At 34.0% G+C, this 13,462-nt stretch overlaps 1 protein-coding gene across 1 annotated transcript; it reads left to right on the top strand.

Annotated features, from left to right (window-relative positions):
* Positions 1-10,382: 10,382 nt before the first annotated feature.
* On the top strand, positions 10,383-12,677 carry LOC133311119 (transcription and mRNA export factor ENY2). The gene is made up of 5 exons (XM_061512136.1): positions 10,383-10,575; positions 10,708-10,804; positions 10,949-11,043; positions 11,900-11,976; positions 12,240-12,677. Coding segments are annotated over exons 1-5 (345 nt in total). The 5' UTR covers positions 10,383-10,573; the 3' UTR covers positions 12,314-12,677.
* The last annotated feature ends 785 nt before the right edge of the window (positions 12,678-13,462 follow it).

Genomic DNA, 13,462 nt, shown 5'->3' with positions numbered 1-13,462 from the left:
GAAGAAAGTTGCGTAGGTTTTTGAATGAAATAGGATAAGTGTCTAAGTTTCACTTATATAAGGTTACCACTTAACTCATCGGTATTAGTTCTAATAGCTCTGCTAATCATTTTTCTACCAAACTTAGTATTCTGAACCTAGACATTTTTCAAAAAATTATCACATTTTTATTATAATTTTTGAAGTACTTTGTCGCTATGCATTTTATACGTGGCCAATATTAGTACTGACATCACCACTTATTATTCTTACTCCAAACTTGATATCTTTGACCTGCATATTTTTCTAAAAATATTTATATTTTTATTATAATTTTTCGGAACACTTCACCGATACACATTTATACCGCGAAGCAGAACCGATATCTGCACTTTTCGTCCAAAAAGTAACTTTAAGCATTATTCTACTTTCTAAATAATTATCTTATCATTATTATGCATAATATTTATCAAATACATACTCCGGCATTGATAATTTTATTTTATTAATTATTTAGCGGTGCAGCTTCTTACAATTAGGTACCATGAAGATCCTTGAGATATTGGATTTGTAGGACACATAAAAATAGAAGGAAAACATAATATACTATGGCAAAGAATTCCACTTTGAGACAATTTTATAAATTAATTTATTTTCTGAAGTGTTATGTAAATAAAGAAAGATTTCATCCAAATAGTTAGTATTTTAGACGAACCAAATTATGAAAGCTCAAATTTCCGAAAATCCTTTCTTTTTCTATTAAAATCCGAAAATCGAAGAGTTAAGTGAATCAAAAACCCAAAGGAGGTTCATGGCCAAGAAGGGTAAAGATATCTGAATAACTGTTATTTTGGAATGTAGCGGTTGTGATAAAAAGGATGTGAATAAGGAATCAAAGGGTATTTCAAGATACATTACTCAAAAGAATCGACACAATACGCCTGATACTTCACACTTCCAGGCATTCAAGCATGCATTTTTAGACACATTTAAGCTAGTGTTCTTGTTAATTACTTAATCTCTTCATTTAACATGCCAAGACTTAATCTTTAATATAGAAACTCATGAACAAAGGTAAAGAATATACCCCAAAGCCTTGCAAGCAGAAAATAAAGGGTCTTTGATGTCACAATTTCACATTAAGCTTCTGCCCAGTACTGACCACGAAATGGAGTCACACAAGTTATTCCTCTCACAACAAAGAGCCTCCAAGCAAGCTTGATATAGGCTCCCACTCCAAAACTCACAAGACTCACACTCACCCGTACAAGACAGCAACAAGGGGGTTCCATGAAGAGACTTTTCTGCCTCAAGATGGTTACTTTCAACTCACAAGAAGGATCAAGAGGAAGAACAATGCATAAAAGAGAGTTCTTTGCTAACTCCCATGAAGAAAAGTGTGATCTTCCTTGGGAATGAAGAAGAAGGTGGTCTGAAGTTTGGGAAGAAAGTTGCGTAGGTTTTTGAATGAAATAGGATAAGTGTCTAAGTTTCACTTATATAAGGTTACCACTTAACTCATCGGTATTAGTTCTAATAGCTCTGCTAATCATTTTTCTACCAAACTTAGTATTCTGAACCTAGACATTTTTCAAAAAATTATCACATTTTTATTATAATTTTTGAAGTACTTTGTCGCTATGCATTTTATACGTAGCCAATATTAGTACTGACATCACCACTTATTATTCTTACTCCAAACTTGATATCCTTGACCTGCATATTTTTCTAAAAATATTTATATTTTTATTATAATTTTTCGGAACACTTCACCGATACGCATTTATACCGCGAAGCAGAACCGATATCTGCACTTTTCGTCCGAAAAGTGACTTTAAGCATTATTCTACTTTCTAAATAATTATCTTATCATTATTATGCATAATATTTATCAAATACATACTCCGGCATTGATAATTTTATTTTATTAATTATTTAGCGGTGCAGCTTCTTACAATTAGGTACCATGAAGATCCTTGAGATATTGGATTTGTAGGACACATAAAAATAGAAGGAAAACATAATATACTATGGCAAAGAATTCCACTTTGAGACAATTTTATAAATTAATTTATTTTCTGAAGTGTTATGTAAATAAAGAAAGATTTCATCCAAATAGTTAGTATTTTTTTTTTTTTGATAACAAAATAGTTAGTATTTTAGACGAACCAAATTATGAAAGCTCAAATTTCCAAAAAAAAAAAAAAATTATGAAAGCTCAACGAATCAAATTATTTTTAGCAGCAAATAACTATGGTTAATTAATGTATACTATCAAAAAGAAAAAAAAATAGAACATTTTCTTTTACAAATTTTTACAAGACAGAAACACGAATAATCAGAAAGTTACCAAATTAAAATGAAAGAAGAATGATAGTAAAAGAAACCTAACTTAAAGGGGTCTTAGAATTCATGATTTCAAGTACAAGGTATTAAGAATTGGGTTACTGACCTCTCTCCATAGCTATTGGAAAATCTAACCTTGCTTTAGAGAAAAAAAATTCAATTTTTTCACCTTTTGATTATACTCTCTGTACCCAGAACACCACTGCATACTCTATGTACCCAAAACTCCACTTCTATACACTATGTACCCAAAACTCCACTTATATACTCTTTGTACCCAAAACCCCACTTCTATACTCTCTGTACCAAAAACTCCACTTCGTTACTCTAGCAGAATAAAAAGGTAACTACAAAATAATCAAAGTTAAAATAAGTAACAAGAAAACGAGAAAATGGAAAAAGCATAAATAAGATAGAAAGGTAAAGGAATCATTCGAGCAGAATCGTCTGCGAGCAAAATCGTGCTAATAACATGTTGTAAAATAAATATAGATAATTAGGAGAAAATATGGAGATAAGAGAGAGACAAGGGAAATTTATTCTTGTTGTATTATCATGTCATTTGATGCCTATATTTATAGGTTCATAAGACAAGGACATTTACAACATGATAAATGACCATAGTCACTTATTCAGTGGTTACAGAACATTCAACGGTTATAACGGTCATGGACAACTAACAATCAATATTATTTATAACAATGTTAAAATTATAATCAAAATTTAAGTTACAACTTTAAAACGTATAATTAATATATTTTTGAAATATATTTAATTTTTCCTTCAAAATTAATCAAAACCAAACATCCTATGAATACCAAACCAAACTGAGTGGACTAAAGTCTTCGGTTCAGCCAAGATTCCCCCCTCTAATTTTCAGTTATACCCAAACATTAACCTGTTTCGGCATACAAATAGGATAGTCTGTCTATAGGCCTCTGGTCCAAGTCTTAAATCCTTTTTCTTATTATTTCACGATCCTATTTGTTACGTGGGCTTTACTCCTTTTGTTGGCTGTAGGCCACAATGCTCAATGGATAGCAATAAAACAGATAAAAAGAAAAGAAGAGAATAAAAAAAAAAGTTTTTAAAAATAAAAAATAAAAAAGCAAGCATAGGTTATAACGATAAACTGGCATGCTACGTGCTAAGTAGAGCTAAAAAAATGGATCGGCTTGTCCAGTCTCGTCCTACCCATCAAAAATAGGTTGACCTGCCCCGCCTTTTGAATCTGGGTTGAAAAGCCTAACCCATCCCATTTTAAGGTGGGTTGACAAATAGGCAGGTTAATCCGCCTAAAAAATAATTAAAAATAAATTATATTTTATGAATTTTATAATATTATTTATTTTCATTTCACATTCCCTTTAATTTTTTTTCAATTTCAAACTTAAATATATGCTAATATTCAGTTAGACATTCTTTATGAACTTATTTTTGCCTCAATACATGGATAACCTTTGTTATAATTAAAGTTTTTCTTCTTTATTTTTCTAGAGAAGTACTAAGATAAAAAAAATTGGATATCAAAAAAGTTTATTGACAAATAAAATACTACCTAATAATAATAATAAAAACTGACCCTGCGTGCCAACCCACCCAGACCATCGCCAATCCGTTTTGACCCACAACCAGACAGGGTGGGTTGGTGAAGATGTGTAACCCAACCCACCCGTTTTGATGGGTTAGTGAGTTGACCTGTCTCTACGTGGAAGGGTCTTAGCATAGAAGGCACGAGAAAAACTTTGGTGCACTGGTGCTTCGTTTTACTAAAAAGGAAAAAAATTCCCTTTTTATCCATGCATTTTTTATGTTTTCCTTTAAGTCCTAAAACAATTCCCATTTTAACCCTGCATTTTTTATGTTTTCCTTTAAGTCCTAAATTTTTTCCTTTTTTGTAAAAGAGAGCACCGAGTTCGGTGCTCCCGGTGCACTAAAGTTTTTTTCATATGGCACAAACCCACTATAGTTAACTTTTCGCTCATCCTTTCCACATATCCATTTCGTAAGCCGTAAACTTCTAAGAACTTGGATCCCAATAATTCAGTCAGTTGCCAGCTAATTAGGACGACTATGATTTAGCATATTATTTTCATTTGACTAATCTTGTAGAGAAGATATAGGCTTTTTGAATATTGTGCCCCGAATAAAAATAAAATATTTTTGAATATTATTTTTGAATATCGGATCCCAATAACTATTGCCACCAACGTCATCGCATATACTGCCATCATCACTACTACCACCACCACATCACAACCATTACCGTCACCACCACCACCACCACACCACTACCGTCACCACCACCATCACCACGCCATCGCCACCATTTCCAACCACCACCTCCATCGCTGCAGCCACTTCCGTCACCACCACCACCATGTCACCGCCACCACAATCACCAACCACTACCACCACCATCGCCACCAACCACCACCACCACCGTTGTCGCAACCACTATCGTCACCACCGCCACCACCACCATCGTCACCATTTCCATTGTCGCCACCACCACCACCATCACACCATATGAACAGGAAAATGATGATCCAAAAATTTTTATACTTAATAGGAATTATTTTTTATTATATTATTTATTATGTTATCAAACACAATTCTCATTCTCGGAATAAAAATAGAACATGTTATTAAATATTTTTTTCTTAGAAACTGTTCCAATTCCAAGGCACAAAAATATAAAAGAATTGTTTCTTTTTAGAAACAGTGCAAAGAACATAATGATTATCATGCACACCCATAGAGTTGCCAAAAGAAAAAAGACATAGAATTGTGTCATTTTAGTCAAAATTATTATATTTTGTAGGGATTTGCATTTGTTATTTAACATGACACAACAAACTTTCCTATACACACAATATTTTGTGGGGCCCACACTTTTTGAAGTAAAAAGAAAAAAAGAAATCACGGCACGCAAAACGAATCTCTATAACATTACACAATCACTTTTCCTACAACATAACTCTTATAAAACCCTATTTTATAAAGGATATGATATTGTTACTACCAAATAATGTTACTACCAATATTACTATCATATCTTAATTGTTGATTTTCGCCAATCAACAGTTATCATTTATTGGTGGAAATCAACGGTTAAGATATGATAGTAATATTGATAGTAACATTATTTAGCAGTAACAATATGATATTCCATTTTATAACGAGAGAAACAATTACACAATAAAAGTCATGATAAAAGAAAATAAAAGATTTTTTAATTTAAATATTAAATAAATAATAATAATTTCAACTGAAATTACTATTATTCAAAAGAAAAAATATTTTTTCTAATAATAAAAGAAAGAGTAAAGTTTCTTTTGGGTTGCCAACAAAAAATACGATCCTTATTTCAGTCCCTTATAAAAAAAATTAGTCTTGTCCTTATAAAATTCAAAGTGAACTTATTTTAGTTTTTTTAAGGGACTAATGTTGATCTTTTGTAAATTTGTAAGGAACCACAATTTTAACTAAATAGGTCCACTTTGAATTTCTTAAGAATCTAGATACTATTTTTTTTTATAAAATACTAAAATGAAGACCGTAATTTTTATGAGTGATCCATAAGTAGCTTTACTCTTAGGGCGTGTTTGGTATGAGTATTTGGTATGAAATGATGGAAAAGTGGGGTGGAGAATATTTATAACACATCGCATTTCTAAATTATATGTTAATATATTAAATGAGGATTAAAGGGAAGGATTAGTGAAAATCCTTGAAATCAGGCTAAAAGACAAAGAAAAGGGTAAAACGGTAAATAGCCAAACACACAACTCTAAGAAGGTAAAATTGAGTAGAAGGTCTCAAATGATGAAATTAACACCGGAAATGGATTCAGAACGAAAAATTGAGTGATTAGGTAAGTTTCAGAAAATTTAGTGAATATTGTTTTTACCGGGTAAAAATACCGCGGTACAGTTGCACAGTAAAACGTGTCGATTGATTTTTGAGTTCTAGGTTTTGAATACAAGTTATAAATGATATATAGGACTAGGAAATATGATTTCTGATGAAAATTGATGGAAATTAGTAAGTTTGGGGAAGCGTGCCTACGACGCGCGTAGCAGCTTAAAACAACATTTTCTCTGAACGAACGGAAAACTCCAGATTCATCTGATTAAGGGTAATTAAATGACAATGGTTAATGTTAAAAATTAGAGTTTCTAAATAAGTTATGTATTTATGGACGTTTAGTGGAATCGGAAGGAAATTCGAATTAGTTTGAAATCGCGTGAGGTGGCGGTGGGGCCCACCTCACTTAAACCACTTAAGCCACATGTCCAAGGGACTATTCATCATCACTTTCTTTCTTCTTCTCTCTCGTAGGGCCGAGTTTCCATGGTTGGAAGGGGAAGAATTCTTCAAATTTTCATTTGCTTCTAACTTCCTCAGTACACCACTAAATCAAACAAAGTTTGTGAGCAAATTTGATGGAAACCACCACCCGAACCCATTCTATCGATTAGTTTCACTTGAAAACCTCTCAATTATGAGAAAATTGGAGAAATCAGCCACGAAATTTTGGAGGAATTGTGTGATTTTGGAGTTGTTTGCTCAAGCCATTGCTTGGAGATCAATTGGAAGAGCCTTGTGACTTAATTGTGGGTAAGTTTCAACACCTTTCATGGATTGATTTGATGATTTATTTTCATGGAAACCTAGGGCTTGTATGCTTGATTCATGGAGTTAGAGAGCTCAAATTGAGATTGTGTATTAGATGATTATGTCTTAGAATGATGTGTTGGAGCTATAAATGCAATAAAAATTATTGAGAAAATGTGCTCATAACTTAGGAAAATTTGGATGAAATGTCATGACTTTGTGTTGGAGATTGTTGTTAGGATTGTATAATTGGATTGTTGTATGGTTGTATGAGTTAATAATATGATTGTATGAGGTGTGGAGTAGTTGAATTGGATTGAAAATCCCTTGGTGTATGTATATGGTGAATTCGGCCTTAATGGGAAAAATGATGTTGTAAAATTATTTGGATGATGTGTTGTGTGTTAAATGGTAATTAGAAGGGTTGTGTGATGGTGGAAAGGTTGGAAAATCAATGGAAAAATATTGGATAGTGTGGAATTATATAATTGATCCTAGAGAAAATTAATTGGCAAAATGATGTTTGAATGATGTAGGATGCAAATTGGCACCTAAAATGACATTGGGATAACCTTGGGATGCTTAAGAAAAATGAAAAGAAAATAAAGAAAAATATTTGGTATTTTGCACTGTTTTGCCCGAACCTTACTAGGTGGAGGGGAGGAATTTGACGTTTTTGGATTTTGATAGGTTTACTGTATATTAATGATCCATATATGATCAATGTAGGTTGTCGTACGTGGATTTGAACCCCGAACCGTGAGCTCGGTGGGTTGCCCTTGGTCCTGGATCAAGTGGGATTGTGGTGAGTATTTTAAATCATGCATTTATGCTTGAGAATTGGCATGTGATTGTGGAATGGGAGTTGATTGGGAATGTCCTCTGTGGAGGCATTCTGGTTGTGTACCTAGCTTGGAAAAGATATTGCAGTGGAGCTGCAGGAGAGGGTTATACAGGTAACCTCTTGGTACTGGGGCTTGATCCCTTTGTGTGTTCCACCATGCCCGTTGAGGGTGATGGTACGAAGTGTATGTAAGTAATGTAGGATAACATGTTCATGCATATAGTATGTGTGTTGGTACATAGGATGTACCGTGTCTCTGGTCAGTAGACGTGTTGCCTTCGGGCGTTACGGACTTCCACTGGATAGGTCTCCGAGAGGGAGTTCCAGTTGACGTGGGGTCGTGGTGTGTGATCCGGATAGGAGCACACTAGGAAATCTCGGGTGGTTATGGATGGAGGGTGCCTTGGTTTGATGTTCTGGGAACACGCCTTGGTTTGAAACCCATAGGCTTATATGCAATAGGCTGGATGTTGCGTGGTTTAAGCATTGACCATTCCAACTTCGTCGTATTTTGTATTCCTATGCTCCCCTATTTCACTAAATCCCTTGCTTTATCCCGTTTTAAGATGTTATGTTATGTTATTTATATGCATCGAAGTGAACCATTGGGCGGAGTATTCTCCAGAACCTCTGGGTTATTGAGATATATTCGTATATCTCTCCCCGCTTTGGGGACTTTATTTCAGGAGGTAGCAGTGGAGTTGGAGCGGCAGACAAGAAGCCTGTAAGATGATTGGACGTAGGATTAGCTATTTTGCATTTTGTTGGCCATTGGGCCTAGCTAGACTTAGCTCATGAACAATGCATGTGATTAGGATTATGAGTATTATTTTATTCATGATGTATTTTGCCTAAGTTTAGTCTTGATGTATCATGTTTATTTTTGGAGTATTTATTATGTTTTATTTGAAGATTATGGTTTGTAAAATGTAATATGTCATTTGGAAGTTGTAAATTGTACATGAATACTTGATGTAATATGGAAGCATCTAATATGATGAAAGAGCAATAAGCCTATTCTAGGATGTGAATGATGCTTTATGTTTAAAGAATGCATGCAAATGGATTATGGTGATTGAAACATGCTAAGTTGGAAAATATAAGTAAAGTGATGGAAAAAGAGTAATTGGATATAAACTGTGATGAGTTGTGAGAGCCCCAAGGCATTGCTGGTCTTTGTGTGTGCCACCCAATGATTATTAGGTACAATTGAGTTCATAGAACACTTTTGTAAATTTGGAGATTATTGGAAAAACAAAGGAAATTCTAGCGAATTTTCTATAAATTGGCAAAATTTAGGCTAACTTTGGGAGAGCATATCTCCCTCCACAGAGGTCCGATAAAGACGTACCATATGCTGTTTTGAAGCTTTAGATGTCCTCTATCTTGTGGTAAAATTTGGGATTTTTCTGGGTTGGGAGTCGGCCTATAGAAGGCAGGGAACACGAACTGCCCATTTGATTACTGCACATGTGGCAGTTCTGGACCGAGTTTGGAAAAATTATTCCCGCTTCGTTTCTTGGTCAAATTAGGTGTATGATATATCAAATTGAAGATTGAGGTGTTTAGTTTGTTGTATAAAAATTTTAGAGCAATTAGTTAAGTGGATTTTCTAGAATAATTGATTGAGTGAAGGATGTTGGTGTTGTCTTGGGGTTGGCTGGCAGATTTGCTTGTCCAACTTCAAACGGCGATATCCGGAACAAACGAGAACTTTATGACTCGTGTGATAGCTTCCTAGAAAGGTAATTAAGTGTATAATAACATATCAAATGATGGGAGGCTTGTAGAATGCGATTTGTCAGCATAAAATTAAAGACCGAACCACGTTCGGATAGGTAAAAAACGTAAAAGTGAGAAATTAGCTAAGTGGGTTTATGGGGACCCTTAGTGACTCGAGAGATGTACTATGTGTTATAAAAATAGTTTAAATAATTATTCTGCGAAGAGTTTACAGTTACGGTCACAACTTTTATTTATTACGCTTTTTATTATTTTAAATGCTCGCGTAATAAACGAAAAAAGTTTACTCCCATTTTTATAAATGAATTGCTGTGATTGTAACTGCGCTTAATATCATAATTAATGTTAACAATACCGGTGTATAACGGGATGTTGCAATATTTATTTACCATGTTTGGTATGAGTATTGTGAACAAAATGCGGGCACATTTTTTTTACCCAATATTTATTTTTTGAACTACACAAAGGCAAATTTTTGTCCCACTTAATCTTTGGTATTTTTTTTTCTTGATCTTGGATTCTCAAAAGGTACATTTGATTCACTTTTTTCTCAAAAAAAGCAACATTTGATGAAGGCATATTCAAAAAATTAAGGGTATTTTGATAATTTCATTCACATTCCCATCAATATTTTATTATCAACCAAACATAGCATCAGTAAGATTAACCCAACTTTTCCTGAAAAATTTCGCTAACCAAACACTTTTTTGTAACTTATTTTGACTAAAAAAATTCCTACCAAATTCCTAACAATCTTTTTTTCACGATTAAAAAGAAATTTCTGTACCAAACTCTCTCTTAAAAAAGAAAAAAAAAAGAAAGAAAGAAACGTGGCTTCAAAACGCTCTTCGTCATTCAAGCTTAAAAGAAAAACAAACAAGGTTTCGTAGTTGAGAACGCAAAGACGAGATTGGGCATAGACGACAGTGCGTTTGGCTCCTCCGACCGGTCGACCACTTGTGCTGGCAGCTGATCCTTCATCTCTCTCTGCGCCCAAAACGTCATCCTTTCTGCAACTTCAATAACCCTTTTTTGTGAAGCATGTGAGCACCCACCATCTGTTTGATGCGTTTCCTTTGGTTTTTTTAGAAAATAATGTTACGTTCCTTTTGAGATTTTGGTTTCTTTAGCTTCAAACGTAATTGAATTTTTATTTTTATTTATGAAAAAATAAGGAAGTCAAAGGCATCAGTGAATCGACCCCCCACACCGGATGTGGTCGAAAATACTCCTGAAAGAGAACCCACGCTTCAAGAACTCATCAACATCAAGGTTTGTTCGCTGGAGTTATACTTACTTAGTTAGTTAAGTTGTTATTTTGTTGTTAGAGTAGTTATGGATCTTGAACGGTAAAGTTGTTGTTTGGTTTTGATGTTGGGTTTGTTTTTGTTCTTGGTTTTTGGATTCCCTGTTCAGTTGATCGAGACTGGGGAGAAGGAGCGTTTGATGGAACTTTTAAGGGAAAGGCTTGTGGATTGTGGTTGGAAGGATGAAATGAAAGCTCTTTGCAGGTTTTTTTAATTTTATCTCATTTTTTTGTCACACATCATTATTTCTTTTGTGAAAGATAAAAAAGAAGGATTCACCATTAGCAATTTTGGGGTTTTAGGTTTATTTGTTATCAATTCAGTGCTGTTCTGACTTCTGATTGCTATTTTATTTTCTTTGCTGTACACTTTATAGTGTGCTTTATTGGCTTTAAGTGTACTTGGTAGAGGGGGATACAGAAGGGTGTAAATTTGAAATTGAATATTCATTCCTATTCTATTTTTGGACTCCAGTTTTCCCATTTTGAGCTTTTCAAGCATTAGCGCAAGGGTCACTTCTTACTTTTCTATTATGCTTATACCCTTTAGTTTATTTTTCATGTAGTAAGTAAGTATAAACAAAGATATGATGGCTTCATCAATCCCAGGGCATGAGACTGTAACCTGGTTTGCCATATCAAAACAAATAACTAAAATGATTTCTTTCAATCATAAATGAAATTTTCATGAGCACTATAATTGTGCTCTCTCTCTAACAAGTTCAAGTCATTTTGCGTTGTTCTGGTTGAATGAAGATGCATCAAATCATTTGGTGAATTGCTTTTTGCTTGGTGCCAGCTTTGTGTATTTAATGCCAGGTTCTTTAGTACAAGCTTTTGTTAGCGCTTAACAGTAGTGTGACTGTATGACTATGAGTATTCTAATTGACTCCATCGTAATATCAGATATTCTTACTCACTGTACATTCTTTTCACTTTGCTGTTTTATGTTCCCTTGTTGTTCTTTTCTTATTGTTTACACATTTTCCTCTTCAAACCTTAACACTTCTCTTGTTTGTGTGACTTCTCAAAATTGGAATTTAACTTACATTTTACTGCAGAGCCTTTGTAAAGAAGAAAGGGAGGGATAATGTTACTGTCGATGAACTTGTACATGTAATCACTCCAAAGGGCAGAGGTAAATAATTGTTTCACAAATTTATTTACTTCTTTGCAGCATATAGACAACTGGTGGTAACTTGGTTAAAAGCACCTCATTAGGAAAACGCCACATATGTAATTGTGCATTTTATTTGCTTCTTGTGAATCTATTGAGAAATACTTTTAGAGACTCTTAATTAACAGAGATTTTACATCAGAAACTGAACAATTGTATTGCAGTGTTGGTTTTACTTAGCACCAAAATTTCTAACTGACAAGAAAGGGAATTGTCTTTTGCAGCCTCCGTTCCTGATTCTGTAAAGGCTGAGCTGTTGCAGAGGATTCGCACATTTCTTGTGTCTGCAGCTCTTTGATATATTCGCATGGCTTGGTCAGTGTTAATCTCACCAATAATTTGTAAGGGAAAAGGTTCTCTCATGTGATACGAGATCATGTGAGACGATCGCAGCCATCCACTGACAAATTAACGATTATCTTTTATTCATTCTCATTTTATAAAAATTATGGGTGGAACTAGTATTGAACAAGCATATTGTACTAGGTTTAATCTGGGTGGGATATGAATAGGTCCCCTGTAAAACCTTGATTATTTCACCCCTTTCAATATAAATTTGAGAAATCATTTTAACACTAATGACTAGCAGCGAGTCTCACATATATACTTGACTAGGTCACGAGTTGTCAAATGCCTCTTCATTTCACGTTTAGGTCATCGTCATCCTAAACAATTTAGGCTGTATATAGAATCTTTCTCATCTCTTAGAAGGGGTTACATCTCTTGTTGATTCGAACGGTGATGTCTTTGTCCTTGTTTGTGCACTGTAATTCAATTATGCTACAAATCCAAACATCAGTAGCATTTATAGAAGTGGCATATATCATGAAATGCCTCTATACTCCCCATTGCCCTTTATGGATGATTAGATGTTTTAATCTAACGAGCAAAAGATAGGTGGTGCGTCCATCATGTGACAAGAAAAAAAGTTGTATAAGTGTTAGATTTTAGTCTTTTGGCCCTGAAGAATCAGAATTACATTCTGGGAACTAAATCTTACCTCTCTAAAAGCATTGTTGAATTTCTTGTGCTGATAAACCTGATTGACAAAAAGCGTATGTTCAACTTAATTGCTTGAACTATATTATAATAGTTTAATTTTCAAGTGCATTTTCTTTCTGGTAGATGTATAGAATTTGCAGTCTCACATGATGTAGACATGAATTTATTTGGCAAAATGAATTGAAAAACACAAGAGAACTGAAACCCATCATACATTGTAAAACTTCCCAACTTATTATATGTTGTGTAATGCAAACAAGAAACTTTCGATCAATCTAAATTCATCTAGAAGGGAGCATTTTAGTCGAGCAATATACCTAGAAGGTATTTGGGCATGTAGTTAGTTAATAAAAGTTGGGCATATGTCATATAACATAGCGTTGATTAATAGATGCAGTATTATGAATCTAAGAGTTCTAACTGCATGAAGGTGGAGAAAAGATCA

The sequence above is a fragment of the Gastrolobium bilobum genome, unplaced genomic scaffold (genome assembly GCF_033153095.1).
Source record: "Gastrolobium bilobum isolate Gb01-03AN ecotype WA unplaced genomic scaffold, APGP_CSIRO_Gbil_v1 utg2457, whole genome shotgun sequence".
NCBI lineage: Eukaryota > Viridiplantae > Streptophyta > Magnoliopsida > Fabales > Fabaceae > Gastrolobium > Gastrolobium bilobum.
This window is presented reverse-complemented; position numbering and strand designations above follow the sequence as displayed.

What these genes read in the sequence shown, in the direction of transcription:
- LOC133311119 (XM_061512136.1), top strand. An exon ending in AAGAACTCATCAACATCAAG is followed by an intron (nt 10,805 to 10,948) that starts GTTTGTTCGCTG and finishes TTCCCTGTTCAG; the next exon opens with TTGATCGAGACTGGGGAGAA. An exon ending in AATCACTCCAAAGGGCAGAG is followed by an intron (nt 11,977 to 12,239) that starts GTAAATAATTGT and finishes TGTCTTTTGCAG; the next exon opens with CCTCCGTTCCTGATTCTGTA.